Source organism: Muntiacus reevesi, chromosome 8, assembly GCF_963930625.1.
Source record: "Muntiacus reevesi chromosome 8, mMunRee1.1, whole genome shotgun sequence".
Lineage (NCBI taxonomy): Eukaryota > Metazoa > Chordata > Mammalia > Artiodactyla > Cervidae > Muntiacus > Muntiacus reevesi.
Window position 1 is genome coordinate 43034889 of NC_089256.1, and position 16920 is coordinate 43051808.

At 38.6% G+C, this 16920-nt stretch overlaps 1 protein-coding gene and 1 non-coding gene across 2 annotated transcripts in view; both read right to left on the minus strand.

Moving 5' to 3' along the window:
- Positions 1-13183, minus strand: part of TMEM39A (transmembrane protein 39A) — a 28788-nt gene extending 15605 nt beyond the window's left edge. The window contains exons 1-3 of the mRNA XM_065943461.1: positions 12886-13183; positions 11411-11597; positions 3532-3754 (exon numbers count right to left, since the gene is read on the minus strand). Of these exons, the coding sequence (XP_065799533.1) occupies positions 3532-3754; positions 11411-11523 (336 nt within the window). The 5' untranslated portion in view covers positions 11524-11597; positions 12886-13183. The remainder of the gene's footprint in view (positions 1-3531; positions 3755-11410; positions 11598-12885) is intronic.
- Positions 7712-7818, minus strand: LOC136173820 (U6 spliceosomal RNA). The gene has a single exon (XR_010664300.1). It is a non-coding gene; the product is annotated as a U6 spliceosomal RNA (small nuclear RNA).
- Positions 13184-16920: the final 3737 nt, after the last annotated feature.

Consider the following 16920-nt stretch of genomic DNA (forward strand, 5'->3'; position numbering starts at 1 on the left):
AGTCATTAGTGACAAAAAAATAGGATATATTTTAATTTTGATGATCAAAAGGTCTCTAAGTTTCTGTTCTACTGTTCTCCTTCCAGAATTTCTCAACTCATTCAATAAATATGAGCTGGGCACCCAGTTTGCTTAGGAGGGGAGGGCAATAACAATAAACAAGCTAACAAGCGAAAGCATTTCAAAAAGTTATGCTGCTGGTAAGAAAAAAAAAAAAATAATGACTGGGAAGGGAAGTGTAGAACCAATTTAAACTGGTAATTAGGAAGGATATCTCTAGGAAGGCAGCATTTGGCTGAAGGCAGCATTTAGGCTGACAGCTGAATGACAAAAATGCACCAGTCAAGAGAAGATCAGGTGTTGAGCACTCCAGGCAGGGAAAAAGTAATCACATAGCTCTAAGGCAGGAAAATATACGACTGGTATGTCTCAAAATCAGTAAGAAGGCTGAAATGAGGTAATGAGCAATAAAGACTGAGTTTACTTTTTTTTTCCTAAGGGGGAGTTATAGGAGTGTTTCAGGCAAAAGGTGCCATGATTCTATTTGTATTTTAAAATTCTCACACTGATTGCTGTGTGGAAAATATACTGTATTGGGGAAAGATCAGTTAAGAAGCTATTGCTTTAAATTCAGGTGAGAAAACATGATCACTCAAACAGGGTCGGCAGCAATTGGGAGTTTTCAGATCTGGGATACATTTTAAAGGTAAAGCAGTCAGAATGCCAAGAGAATGAATAGCTTACTGCTTCTCACACTATTTCCTTTTCTCTATCTCTAAGTGTTTAGAAAGAAAGAAAGTGAAGTCACTCAGTCATGTTCGATTCTCTGCGACCCCATGGATTGTAGCCTACCAGGCTCCTCCATCCATGGGATTTTCCAGGCAAGAGTACTGGAGTGGGTTGCCATTTCCTTCTCCAGGGGATCTTCCCAACCCAAGGATCGAACCCAGGTCTCCCGCATTGTAGGCAGATGCTTTACCATCTGAGTCACCAGGGAAGTGTTTAGATCCTAACAATTATTTATCCCCTCTTGAGACTCCTCCGTGCTCATCCTACTCCTTTAAAATAATGCAAGCAAATTTACTACATCCCCTAGCTAATGTCTGGGGGTCTTATTTATATGTTTCACCAGTCCATCTAAGACATTTTTATTATAAAAAAAATTTAAGTGCCTAGGGTATTTCATTGTTAAACACACTTATATTCTAAATCATTGAAAAATAGTAATTTACATTTGGTTAACCTTTACAAACCAGAATATTTGATTAATCAGAGCACTCCAATCCTGAATATTCTGAATAACTCCCTATACTACTACTAGTGTGTATTTTTCTTAGGGTTAAGACTCACTCAGATAATTGTTTGATAGTTAGAATGATATTTTACATATTCAGGTGCCCACGTTTTCTTTCTGATAATTATTAAGATCTTGAAAAGGAAAAAGGAAAACCTAACATATAAATCTGACAAGCATCTGAGTCAGGCATGCCTAATGGAAGAAAGCTTAAAAGAGATAAATCACTAGCTGAAATGTAAATCCCATGGCGAGTGTCCCAGTCAAGCTGTTATGGGCTAGGCTTGAATTCCTTCAGTGGCACGAAGGAATCAGATCTCTGGCAGTTCATTCATCTTTAACAGTTCACTGATGCAGGCCCTCAGATTCATGAGCTAAAATCTTATTTGCTATTCCACATATGCTACTTATAGTTCCACAATTAAATTTTAAGCTTTGTGTGATCAAGCATCACACGTGACAGCTAAGTTTGCCAGTTCACATGACACTCTCCTTTAAGTGTGCCTTCCTCTACTGTAGAGACTGGAAAGCTAAAAACTACATGCCCAAACTTTCTGATAACTGAACTTACTCGATTTAGTATCTGCCAGCCACCAGGCACCACAAAAACTGAGTGAAGTGGGGAGAGGGGCAGGGTAAAAGGCCCCTCGTGGTGGTGTGAGTCGCAGCAAAGGAAGTGTAATTCTAGAGTCAGCAGTTTCCCAATTGTAACGGGCCTGGCTCCCTTCATTCCAAGGCAACATATGTAATGGACTTTTACAAGAACCCTTGTCAGAAAATGACTGGGAAGTTGTCAGAAGTTGACTGGGAAGAGTTCTGTGATTAACCTGAAAATTCAGTAAGTGAGAAGTTTCCATAGGATGTCAAGGTGGAAACAGTATAATGAACTAACCAACAGTACTCACGGAGTAAATAAAGAATAAATACAGGGAGCAGAGCATAGCAGATAGATCTGGATTTGAGTGCTCACTTGATCACATGTGATTTCAAGCCAGTTTCATAATCTCTAGGTTTCATATTTCTCATTTATAAAATGGGAATCATAGAATAATACCTACCTGTTTTTAGAACAAATAAATAATACTTGCAAATAGCATAGTAAATATATTAAGAAGTATTTGTCAATGTCACTGTTATGATACAGGTACTTAGATTATAGAACTACATAGTGGAAGAAGACTTAAGATCATCTAATCCAACCTTCTCATTCTGTAACACCATGGCCAAAGAAGGATGAATAAAGTAGGGTTCCTATACTCAATAAACTCATAATCCAGGTAGGAAAAAAAAAAAACTATTTTAAAAAAGCGTATTATTTGGCACTAAATCATTATAATTCTTAAAGAAACTAAACTTTTCTTCACCTGGTATTAAGCAGAGAGACAGTCAATACGGAAAGAAAATTCTTAACAGTTAATTTTAGGAGCAACCAAGTAATACAAATATTTAAAATAAAATTGTTTATTTCCTTCTCATACAGTCTTGAATATTTTGGTCCACATTTACTATGTTCACCAGACCAGGGAGATTTTCTAATCATTTAGAAGTCTTAGACACATATAATCTACCAGGACAATAGTCTTTCTCCTACAGCACGTCTCTATCAGCCATCCAAATCTGCCATTGCCAACCACTTAACTATCAGGTCACCTGACTACCCTGAACTGGAACATTACCACAGTGTTCCTAAAAACTGGAAAGATGGCAGAAGAAACCTACAATATATTTTGATGTACTTCAGCAGAGATAGCTAGTTCTTGCCTCTATTTTATATTTGTAACAAAACCCAATTTTATCCACAGTTAATGAACCCAGCTAAGGGGCTATATTGTCCAGCTTCTCTTACAGTTAGGAGCAGATACATGTCAAAACGATATGAACCCGGTCTAAATGAAAACACTCTCTTTTATGTTTCCCTATGTTCTTTTCTCTTTCTGGTAATCAGGGACAGATCACATCCACCTTGGATGTAGAAAAAGCTAAATATCAAAACCTTTTTGTGATACTGTTATAATAAATTACTTAAATGTTTTCCATATTTTCATTTATATTTTTACTATCTCTGGTTATGGACCAAAGCCAGATATTTAACAATTTTATGATATTACATTATGAAAGTAATCTGTGCTTTAATATAAAAACATTTTATTCCAATAAAAATAATTTCTACATGAAAGTTTTCCAACTAGTTTCTTGGCTAAGTAACATGAAGAACTTAGAGGCCTACTAAGACTTACCAATGAAGTACAAGAGGCAGGATGATTATAAGGATACCACCACACTGTTTTATAGATGTTGATGTACTGAATGAAAAGAGCAACCAGCAAGTAGATGAAAAACAGAAATTCAAAGAGCAGGCTCCCATCCACAGGCAAATCAGGAATTTGGCAGTGACGAACAGGACCTGGGGTAATTAAGGCTGTGATAGGTGGGACCGGAAGGCCAATAGCACTACCATTCCTGAAAAGAGAAAACTACAGTTAAATCAAATGGTGACACCTTTCAGTGTCAAAGAGCACAAAGGAGTCCTGCTTCCTTAGTCACCTACACTTTTAATAGTTGGCCTTCCTCAAGACTCTACTCTGGGACCTTTCGCTCTTCTCTTTTCCCTCTACAACACTCTCTCAGTCATGTAATACATGGTCATGGCTTCCGCTATCTCCTACATGCTGAAAGCTAAAATTTCTCTCCATAAAGCTCACTGCTGCATTTTAGATCCACGTCATCAAGCTGTCTACTGGACATCTCTGTGTTTCTCTTCCTAAAATCCTGATCATAGTCTATGGCCCACCCAGTTAGCTGCCCAAATCAGAAGCCTGTGAGTCATATAAGGAATCTTCTTCTCTAAATCTCTCTCTAAATCATATATACTCCACTTCATAAATCTTTTTCCAAATTGCACTCTCCTCTCTTAAACACATAGCCTTAGTTCAAGGAGTTGCCATTTTTCACCTGAACTACTGTAGTAATCCCTCTAAATTCAAGTCTATTTTCACCAAATCCTCCAACCTGCCTTTAAACATCTTTCTAAAGTGAAACTTGATAGTATACTCTCTTGCCTAAAATTCTTCAATGTTCTCTACTGCTAGTAGCATAATACCCAAATATGTTTATTCCTATGAGGTTCTCTGCTTAACAGACTAGTCTCATCTCTTATCACTCCTCCACACGCACCCTAAACACTACCCATGCTATTTGCTATCTGTGAATATATATATATGCTTTGTACACAATATTCCTTTTACCAGCAATGTCCTCCAAAACCACCTTCCTTAACCCTTCACATATACATTTACAGAGAAAATTTTTCGAGACTGTTTTAAATAAACAAATAAAACCTTTAAAAGATTACTGACTCAATCAAAATCAATTCATCTCTCCTACGTGCCACTATTACACCTAAACAATGCCTTTATTGCACTCCTCAATTGTTCAATTTTCAAAAAATTGTTATATAATTTTTTCATTTTGTATACATCTTTCTGTCTATCATCATAATCTTAAGGATAGAGACAGTACTTCTCCTAGTTCACTGCAATTATATACCTTTAGGTTGAGAAGACAGTAGACCAATATAGTCATGAAAAAGAGGGAGATCTCTCAAAACACAGATTAAAATGTAGAAATTTTAATCCCTATCTTATTCTTTCTTTTACACTCTCTTATAGGTCACAACTAGCTGGACTATCTAAAATGATAAGATAAGGCTAAAGAATTAAATTTCCCATTATCTGTATGCCTGTGAACAGTGAGAGATCTAAGGGTCTATGCTGTTAATAGAACAAGGAAAAGAGGCTTCATTTGGCTATTTCCAAAGAAGATTCTAAAGAGGGAATAATATTAGTGTTAACATTCTACTCTAAAATTTCCAAATATAGAATTCTAGCATCAGGATGTGACACTGACAGCACTTAAAGTGACTCATGAACTATAAACTCTGCTCATTCTGAACCATTCTGAATAGTTAAGAATACCATGGAAGAAACTAGAAGGGAAGAGAGCTAGAAGGGAAGAACAGGCATGGGTGAGGGTTGGAAAAAATTTTTTAAGTTTCTTCCCCTCAATCTCAGAGTACATTGCAATAGAGCAAGCTTACCAAGGAGTGGGTTGTGATCTACCAGTAGGTCTCAAAACCTCATCTGCTGAATTATAAATTAATCATTAATACACCAATGCCCTCTGATCTGTTCTGGGAGCTGAGCCACAGCACTATGCAACTCCAGGAAGCGCTATTCAGAAAGAATAAGACATGAAAGATTCTCTCTGGAATTGTTCAAGTTGGTAGACTTGACTGGAGAGAATTAATGCCAGCAACTATTCTACTCCCTCACTCCATTTAATCACAAAATAACGGAAAAAAATTCTGAAGAGTCTCTACTCTAGAACAAGCTAAATATTCTCTAGAACAAATAAAATTTCCTATTCCTGTTCAGTCAAAAGTATATGCTAAACTATTTGTTATGATTTAAAGGTTAAAATGGTTTTCATAGAATTTTCCTAAATAAAGCAGACTAATGTGCTTCTGCCATTAACAAAGTTATTAACACTCCGGGCTTCAAGAAAAATATTCAAAACAAAGTACAAAAGATCTATATCTGTGAAACTACCATATGATCCAGCAATCCCACTCCAGGACATATATCCAGAGAAAACCATAATCCAAAAAGATACAAGCATCCCAATGCTCAGTGCAGCACCATTTACAACAGCCAAGATATGGAAGCAATTAAATGTCCACCGACAGAGGAATGGATAAAGAAGATGTAGCACATAAATACCATGGGATACTACTCAGCCACAAAAAAAGAAAATGAAATAATACTATTTGCAACAACATGAACAGACCCAGAGATTATCATAAGTCAGAGAAAAGACAAGTCTTAAAAAAAAAAAAAAAAAGAAAAACAAGTATTGTATGATAAGAGAGCTTATATGTGGAATCTTAAAAAGCTATAAATGAACTTATTTACAAAACAGAAATAAAACCACAGATGTAGAAAACAAACATGGCTGTCGGGGGGAAGTGTAGGGGAGGGAGAATTGGGAAATTAGGATTGACATATATACACTACTATTTATAAAAGAATTAACTAATAAGGACCTACTGTACACCACTGGAAACTCTACTCAATACTCTATAATGATCTATATGGCTATGGAGTGGATATATGTGTATATAGAACTGATTCACTTTGCTGTACAGCAGAAATTAACACAACTTTGTAAATCAACTACTCTCCAAAAAACTTTTTTAAAAAAAAGGATTCACTCAATCCTTCTCTCCTCTATTTGGAGAAGTGCCACTCATCTGAATGCCCATTAAAATTTGGTCCCTAGTTCCCTTATCACATTTATCATTTAACATTGAAATATTTTCACCCCTGCTGGGCAGTAAGCCACTTGTAATCAGAAATCAAGATGTTAGGGAACCATTGACTGAAACCACCCACCTTGGCATAATAATAACTGCTTACATGAGTTGTCTCATAACAGGAAATCCCAATAAGGAAAATAGTACTGCTGCTGAAAACTAACTGGAAGAATTTGGGAAGGGCCGAAAGGAGGAAGGAGATGCCAGTTCCTAGTATGTCCTCTAACGTCCCAGAAACCTTCATGCTAGTATCCATCTTGGCTGAAGAATGGAGTGTGCCACCAGAAAGTACTCTGAGTCAGACCAAATATGGGCAGAGCAAGATGACTGGCCAGAGACAACCTGGAAAGCTAACCCTGAGCCTGCAAGCCACACGGCAGAGCAGTTCTCTGGGCTTCCCTCACCTTGCTGCTCTCCACCTGGGCACCCCTTCCCAATAAAGTCTCTTGCTTTGTCAGTTAAAAAAATTTTTTCTTAAAGATCTGTATTTGTGATATCCTATACAAACTTGACTATTATACTTCAAGCCAAAAGACAGAGACAAACATCAAATAAAGTGATCCAGAGCATCAGAAGAAAAGAGGAAAGTACTTGCATACATTGAAAATTTGAAAGGGTATATGATCAAAGCATTTTAAAACCAAAAACAAACAAAAAAGAGCTAAAATAAACAGACTTAGTCAATACATCTCAGAAAATTAATTAGAGAAAAATTTGAGAAACTTTAGAGACAAATCACTTAAGAAAAGTTAAAAGCATTGTTCCTCTGAAAGAATATAAAATAGATTCAAGAAAAGCAAAGTGACACAAAGGTTTGAGATACAATGTGGGAGAGTTCCAGTCCCAGATTTCCCATTAACCAGTTGTGGGTTTTTTGTTGTTTTTGTTTGTTTTTGGCTATGCTGGGTCTTTGTTGAAGTGTGCGTGCTTAGGTGCCCTGGAGTACATGAGATCTCAGTTCCCTGACCAGGGATCGAAGCCATGTCCTCTGTTTTTGGAAGGCAGATTTCTTTTTTTCAATTATTTTTATTAGTTGGAGGCTAATTAAAAATATGGAACGCTTCACGAATTTACGTGTCATCTTTGCGCAGGGGCCATGCTAATCTTCTCTGTATCGTTCCAATTTTAGTATATGTGCTGCCGAAGCGAGCACTGGAAGGCAGATTTTTAACTACTGGACCATGAGGGAAGTCCCCCAATTGTGGTTTTTGAGACAATAACTTTATATCCCTAAGCCTCAGTCTCTTCATCTACAATACAAGGGTTGGAAAAGATTCTCTTTAAAGAAATTTTCTCAATGTACACTGAATATTCTCTTTCAAACAGGGCTGCAGTCCCAAAAATCATGCCTAAGTTGATGATTTGCTAGGAGGACTCAGAGGACCAGGCATGTAGTGGTGTTCACAGCTACAATTTGTAACAGCAGAAGGATACAAACCAAAACCAGCAGATGGAAAAGGTAACAAAGCAAAGTCTGGAGGAAACCAAGTGCAAACTTCCAAGGGTTTCTCAGTGGAGACATATAGGATGCACTTAACTAGTTTAGCAACTAGTTATGACAACATGTGTAAAGTCCTATTACCAGGGAGGTTCATTACTAAGCAAGCAGCGTTTTTACTGGAGGCCTGCCTCACCTCGTAAACACTCTTTAGCTAGCACTAACAAAATTCCAGACTCTTGAGAGCAAAGCAGGTGTTCAGTGTAACAATTTGTAGGAAGGACTGGCTACTAGACTGGCATCTGGGAACTTAACTGGTAAATAGTTTCCCCCACTGACACAAAAGTTTCTCTAAATAATAAGAGTGGCTTACTGTCCCTAAACTGTCTGTGCAAACAATATGAATCATGCTGAACTCCATTTTGTCCTTGTATGCAGGAAAGAGTTAACACAGCAGACCTAAGACTAGCCTTTATGGAACTAGCAAGCAGCAGATTTTAGGTAAGAAAACAGGTAAGTCAAGAAAAATTTAAAGGAATAAAAAAGAACTAAAAGGGACAGAGAAAGCAGTGATCATCTGAACATGCTCAGGTGACATTAACTAAGTATGCAAGAACAAAACAAAACAAAATCACTCTTAGTCCTTCTCAAGTAAGAGTCTCCCTCAACTAAAAGATCTCTAGAAAACTCAGAATTGGAGAAGGAAATGGCAACCCACTCCAGTGTTCTTGCCTTGAAACTCCCAGGGACGGGGGAGCCTGGTGGGCTGCCGTCTATGGGGTCACACAGAGTCAGACATGACTGAAGCGACTTAGCAGCAGCAGCAGCAGCAGAACACTTAGAAGTTCACAGTATATTCTCCTTCTTTAGAAGGCAATCATCTAAGCACATAGTTCCAAGAACAAATTCCTGCTCCCCACAGGTGGAAAGCAGGACAGGATGGATATCAATTTTGATTGTGTCACCAAACTAGCTCTTTTGACATTCTCAAGTTTAATTTCACCAAACAGATCATAAACATCTAACCGGGGCAAACGTTTTTTTCAGCTGATCTCTGCTTTGCAGAATCAAATACATCATCCAAAACTCAAGCAATTACTTATTTCTCTCCTCAATACAGACACTCCATGAGTTCTCCACATGTGGACATTGCTTTTCTTTAGAAACACACCTCCTCAAACTATATTGTAGGCTATTTAACACTGGTTTTATCCACACTTTTTATACCCTTTCCCCATGTCTTACAAAACAACCTATTCCAGTCTGCTTCTTTCCCATCGAGAAACACACACAGTAAATCAGAAAGAGAAAGATAAATATGGTATATAAATGCATATATATGGAATCTAGAAAGATAGTACCAATGAATTTATTTGCAGGGCAGTATTGAAGAAACAGACATAAGAGAACAGACTTATGGACAATGGGGAGCAAGAAGGAGGAAGGAGAGGGTGAGATGTATGGAGACAGTAACATGGAAACTTACAACACCATCTGTAAAACAGATAGCCAACTGGAATTTGCTGTATGTCTCAGGGAACTCAAACAGGGGCTCTGTATCAACCTAGAGGGGTGGGACGGGAGGGAGTGGGAGAGAGGTTCAAAAGAGAGGGGATATATGTATACCTATGGCTGATTTATGTTGATATTTGGCAGAAAAGAACAAAATTCTGTAAAGCAATTACCCTTCAATTAAAAAAAATAAATAAATAAAATCAGGGGAAAAAAAAGAAAAAGAAACACAGAACTGTCTTCTTCCCAAATAACCCCTTTAGGTAAAAATGTCACAAAATAACCCCTCAATAACAGTTTCAGTGACTTCAAACCATGAGCAATTGTTATTTTTCACTTTATTCTAATCTGTTGAAAAATAAGTCCTTCTCCCCACCATTCCAATTAATTGTTAAAGAAATATATGTTAAAGGAGGAAAGTTGAAATATATGTTAAATGAGAATCAAGGCAATCCTAACAAAAACCCTGAAAGCCAAGATAGGCACAGCTATAATTTTCTACGGCAATTTGAAAGCACTGAATCACTAAATAAGTAGTCAGTACATATTAGTAAAATTAAGCCATGAACTTCAAATAGGAAACATCCTTCATCTCAGTCTCTATGTTGGATAGCACCTTTCCTTAAGAGCATTTTCATATATCCTCATTTTAAAATTTTTCTTTATTAAAAAAAAAATGTGCTATTTGTAGAAATTTTGGAAAATTCAGAGTAAAGTTTTTAAAAGTTACTTCAATTTACTACTTCATTTATTTCCAAGCAGAAAGTATTTATGAAACAGAAAGTATTATCATTTTTAAAATGAGGAAATTTACAAGAACAGGAGAGTAAAAGTATTACTCTAGAATAAAATACAAGTACTCTGTCCACATATGTAGATACAAAATTTGGATTGAAAATTAATATAATGAGAATCAGAGACTGGAAAAATCCCTTCAAACTGGAACTTCAGGGAGAGCCCCACTGAAATGACAAGACCAGAACTGACTCTGAAGACTTGAGTAGAGCTTGGGGTGGAAGGTCAGAAAGAAAGAGGTAAACAAATAACATCAGGAGAGCCTAAAAAGACAAGAGTAGTACTGACTGCTAGCTGTGAACATTAGAATCCAGGCCAGAGAAAACGCTATTCAGATAGGAAATAGGTAAAAAAAAAAATTATCTTGACCAAACAATCTAGTAAAAACCATCTTTCTACTGCGACATGATCGAACCTCCTGATAAATTATTCAGGATAATTTTAAAAATAATTCATCCTAACTTTTGAAAATTAGGAACAGAGATATATTTCCATTAAGAAAATAAAATTCTTTATTCTCATGCAATACGACACAAATCTTAAGATGTTTAGGCTAGAGCTGATAAGTTTATTCATTTCAACTTTTGGAACAAAGTAATTTTTAAGACCCCTGTTGGGATATGACAATTTTAGGATCTCATGTTAACTAATAGCTTTAATTTGGCCTCCTTGAAAAAGAATCCTAGAAAGTAAATCATCACATTCATCTTGAACTGTAATTCACTTCCACCTTCTTTTAATAGCCAAAAAAAAGATGACAACTAGAATTTGGATTACTGGCCGTAAGTATGAATCAGCCTTTTTCTTATTCTGTGGGCATCACAACTTTCTACCTCCAAAGTATTCTGAAATACTCAGCTTCCAGTTTTTAGGGTCAGGGTTTCTACTTCAGTGTCAAAAAATAATCCTGATAAGCAAATATCTGAATAGTATGATGACTTCTGTATTAGCCTTACTAATCATAGAATATTACAAATTGTTTGTCTTATTTCTTCTTTACCTGTTCCTCAGGCCTGTTCCATTGCCACAGCCCCCTCCAACCAAAGTCTGTAAAGAAGGTAAAGCTGAACGGCTTAGCTGCTGCCGACTAGGGCCCCTCCTTCCACCGGGCATGTCCGGGAACCAGTCTGCTTCCAGTGCCACCTATAGTTGCAACCCAGGTTAATGGGTGTCAGCCTGTTTCAGCGCTGAACAAAAAGAGACATTTAAATATTAGTTTGCTATCTTTAAAGTAGGCAATGTAACAAAACAACCAGAAAAACTGAGTAAGCAGACCATGTAAAAGAATGCTCCCAATGTCTATCACTGACTTCATTCTAATGAAAGGACTACTCAAGACTACAGTGGGTCAGAAGCCTAAGTTCCAAGCTTTGTTTAGCATTAGGTAAATCACATTTGTGTCTTTCATCAGCAGACTTGTTCTACATGAAAGATTTTACCATCAGTTTACAAGAAACACTGAATATATACAGTTCCAACACAGACGTATTTCACATTAAGGCCCTTGAAATACAAGAGAATCAGCACTGTCCAAAATGCTAGCTTATGTTATCAGAGTATCTAGATTCTGAGATCAGCTACTATCATTTATTACCTGACTCTGAGGCATTTAACCTGAGTCTGTTTCTGAATCAGGAAAAAAAAGCATTCCTTGTCCTACAGAGGCGGTGGTCAGAACTGACATAGATGGGTTAAAAAAGTACATCAGAAGGTCTTTTAACTCTTTAAAAGTAAAACTGGGGGACTTCCCTGATAGTCCAGTGGCTAAGACTCTGCTCCCAATGCGGGTGGCCTGGGTTCAATCCCTGGTCAGGCAACTAGATTCCACAGGCTGCAGGTAAGACCCAGCACAGTAAAAAAAAAAAAAGTAAAACTGTTCAAGTGCTATCTCCATATGTTAGAGTGAAAATATTGTAAAGAGATCAAGGGGATGCCCACTCCAGAAAAACTGATGTAAAATCGTTTAGAAATTACTGAAACTGCAGGATTAAAAGTAATACATAAAGACCCTCAGTAAAAAGAAACTGTTTTCATTAATCTATGGAAAAATTATGGTTCTGTCAATATGAATACCAAGAATCTGCTTCCTGAACAATACAACTTAAAAACTGAAGAATGACACCGTGGAAAAACCCTGGTTTTCAAAACGTTACAGCAGATATTCTGTTCCCTATTCCTAACAGCTCTCGGCTGCAGACTAACAAACGCCAGGTGAGACAAAGCATTCAAACCGCTGGATGTAAGGGCAGCTGGTCCTTGCTCAATTAACGAGCAAAAGAAAAGAAAAGTGTAGAGCAAAAAACTGGGACGCAAGAAGGCGAGGGGATGGGGTGGTGGAAGGTGAGCAGCGAGAGAACACATACTTCAACAGACTGGCCTCTATGAGGGGACGACAAGGCGGTCCCCGCCGCGCAACCTGGAGGGCCGAAGCAGGCCCGGGACAATCGGACAGCGCGGCAGCTCGGAAATACTCACGCATGGAGGAGGCCAGGCCAGCGGGGCGGGATCCCTGGGAGGAGGCGGCGGTTTTACAGATAGACCCCAAGCAACAGAACTCCCAGCCCACGTTGAGGCGCTGCAAACCAGTTGCTTGTCTGTGGGTTGTCTCCTCCCGGAGAGTCGAGAAAAGGTGTCCCGGCTTCGGGCTGCCAGACCCAGACCCCAAGTCAGTACCAGAGTCAGAGCCAAAGCCAAAGCTAGAGGCAGAGGCCGGCCCCGTCAGCACTCATCCTCAGCCTCCATTACCGCAGAGCTGAGCAGACGTGGCAGCGCACGCCGATGACGTCAGCTCGGCGACGGCCGCCTGCCCCAGGAACGGCAAACAGGCCCCCGGAACTACACAGGAGCCCGAGGAGTGAGCACCCCGCCCTCTCTTGCGTGCACCTGCGCAGTGGAACTCGCCTTCTCCGGGGGTCTCGCGATCTCTCCTTCCCCAGCCAGTGTTGAAGAAAGTATTTCCTCCCTGAACCTCGGTCACCAAGCCCCGACGATATGCGGACAGCACGCTAGGATCCTTCCTGTTACTATCTCATGGACTCCTAGTAACAACCGTGTTCAAATTATCAATTCCCTTTTTACATATGGGGAAGGTTGTGAAAAGTAAAGCGAAGTGAAAAGTCGCTCAGTCGTGTCCGAGTCCCCATGGACTGTAGCCCACCAGGCTCCTCCATCCATGGAATTTTCTAGGCAAGAAGAGCACTGGAGTGGGTTGCCATTTCTTTCTCCAGGGGATCTTCCCGACCTGGGGGTCGAACCCGGGTCTCCCTCATGCGGGCAGACGCTTTACGGTCTGAGCCACCAGGGAATCCCCTGCGGGAGGTTAGGAGACGTCATTTAAAGTCAGCGCTAAGCAAAGGCGATCAAGACGCAGTTGTGCTTCAGCAGCCAGCCGTGCGCTTCTTGTATGTTGAGAAAAGTACTAAATGAATGCTGGAGTTACAGGAGTGAATGCCACTTAGGGCTCACAGTCTAGTGGAAGAGACAAGACCCCAGGAAAATTACAATTTATTACAGTAAATGTAACATAAAAAGTATGTCCAAGGTCCAGATAACAGGCAAGACAGGTTAATAAGTTCTATGCAGTGGTGGTGGTGTCAGTCCCAAGAAAATCTTCACAGAGAGCTTGGGGTTTAAAAGCAAGACTATAAGGATGAATAGGGAGTTTGTGGGAGAATAACTTCCTATTAATAGTAAAGGAAGTGCTCGACAGAAAGGTAAGAAAGAGGGCAACATCAGTAGTGAATTGATGTTCAATTCTATAATTGACATTGTCTATAAAAGACAATGTCTTTTTGAAATGAAAATAAATCATATTTTCTGCAACTTTACAATGTTTATATTTGAAGTGAGAGATTGAGAGTAAGTAAAACTGTTCAAGTGCTATCTCCATATGTTAGAGTGAAAATATTGTAAAGAGATCAAGGGGATGCCCACTTGTCTATAGTTTGGTGTTAGCAGAAGAATATCAACGGAACTCTTGGCGCGAGATCTCTTGCTTTGCAGATTTTAAGCATCTTAAGAGAAAGCCTTATCCAGTATATAATTAACCTTTACTGAGAGGTTTTTTTGTTTGTTGTCAGACACTAGACTAAGAGCTTTACATATTTGATTTAAAGCTCAATGTTTTGATAGTATTACTGTTTTTTACAGAGAAAACTGAAGGTAAGAAAAATAACTTGTTGAAACCTAGCTAATATTATCCAGCTAGTAAGTGACAGACCCAGAGTTTACAGCCAGAATGACCAATATTGGAACCACTAAAGTTAGTAATATTCCCAAGTATTCTTACTGTCCTTGTGTACCACAGAGCTTTCTTTCATGCAATATAGATGATTACATATTTTCATTTTATTCACCTGTAGGTTTGTGATACATTTCTTTTCAGTATATCAACTACTGCTTGCTACTCTGAAGCTCTTTGCCGCTTTCCATTGGCTCACCAGCGTTCATCTTTCATTCAGCAATTATTTATTTAGTGCCTACTATGTTCCAAACATTGTCCTTCTGAATAAGATATGTAACTTCCCTCCTGAAGCTTATATTCTGAGAGACACATTTACTTAATATCAATAAAATACTGTTTTTAACTATTATGAACTAGACAAATAAGGGGGTAAGGTAGAAAATTAGGGTGCTGTTTTGAGGGGAATCTGTCTGAAGTAATGCCGTTTCAGCAGAAACTTGAATGTTGGGAAGGAACCAGAGATGCCAGGATGAGAGAGAAAAAAATCCAGATGGAAAACAAAACTTAGGCAGAGATTCTAAGGTGGGTTAGAACTTGGCATGTGTGAGAAATTCAGTGTGAAGCTCTACGGCCAGATTATGGTGAGCATGAAATGACTTTGAAGACACAATGAGCTTGAACATGGAGGGTCTTTTATTAAACTATAGTGTTTGCATTTTAAATTAATGACCGTGGCAAAGGCCTAGAAATCTGTGGTTTTCTTTCTTTCTTTTTTTTTTTTAATCTGTGGTTTTCTTAATTCCCAGGAGAATTCTAGCACTCATACACATATAGCAACCACTGGAAATAAAGTCTTACCAGTTAAGGAAATGAAACAAGTAATATTTAAATTGATGTGTACCTTATTCCTTCTGTGTAGAGGGCTCACTTACTCTTGATCTCTCACTTCAAATATAAACATTGTAAAGTTGCAGAAAATATGATTTATTTTCATTTCAAAGACCTTACAGAATGAAGTGATTTCCATCATCACAGAAAACTGTAATTGTGGAAACTAAGCTACTTTATTAGAGTTTCTCTAATTGTTCTCCACTATATTCATTTTAAACTAACTTTGAAGGGAAGGATATTTGTTTTCCACTGTATTCACTTTAACTTTGAGGGGAAGTTTATTGTGTTCATCTATGTAGAAGAAACTGACTCGTTTTCATTTAGATTCCTAAAGGCTTGTAAGATACAGTATTAAGGATTCATTTTCTCCTCTTCCCCACTCACCCAAAATGAGTTACATAGCCATTCCTAACTAATCAACATTATTTTATCTTCCACCATTCCTCAACATACATCCTAAATGCTTCACTGCCATCAACCCAGGTTCTACTCCCACCTGCAAATTATGGCCTCCCCCCTTTCAGCATCTGTAGCACAATATTCATGAACTGCAACATCACCTTTTCCTCAGCCTGGAATAGAATATACCCTTCCTGCCTCTTTCTACAGATTTCCATATTGATCTTTCCCTTCACTGAAACCAGTAGCATTTAGTTATTGCCTTAAATTGTAAATAAGCTCCCGGGAAGAATATTTTTCTCCCTACTAGATCTAAATTCCTTCAGGACACAGATCTCATCTTGTATTTCCACAGAGCCTAGGGTGTCACCGTGCACATTTTACACAATGGATACATACTTGGAACTGTATGATCACTGTATATGTCTACACTTTACAGTATAATGTTGTCCTCTGTTTTTTTTTTTTTGCACCCCCCCCCCCGAGTCACCCCGACTGTTATAAATTGCTATTACAAAGAGACGTGTGCTATATACTATTTGCAATCATTTGAGGTTTAACAGTACTGTAGACATTCAAGTGCTCAAACCTATACTATTTAGTAAAAAAGAAAAAAGAAGAAGCAGTTTGAGGCCGTGGAAAGAACTGCTAGCCCGGGTTATGCCACTAACTGTAAATCTTTGGGCGAAAAAAATGTTTCCTTTTTGGCTTTCAGGTTTTTGGCTGCGGAGAATAAGATGTTTTCAAGATGTTATAGAATGTAAAGGACAAATATGAGACATTTTTCCCCGGGGTGCCATTTATTCATTCTCTCCTGGGATTCGATTTTATCTGAGAGATGCATATATATGTATATATAAAGAGCGCGAGTTCAGCTCCAAACAAACGAGCAGGTCAGCGGCTGATTGCCTGCACCGCCTTCCCAGAGAAGCTGCGCGGCTTGCCAGGCTCGGGACCAGGACCAGGAGGCCTGCCAGGCTCGGGACTAGAACCGGGAGGCCGAGCGGCGCTCTGCCGTCACTGCGCTGGGCTGCCCT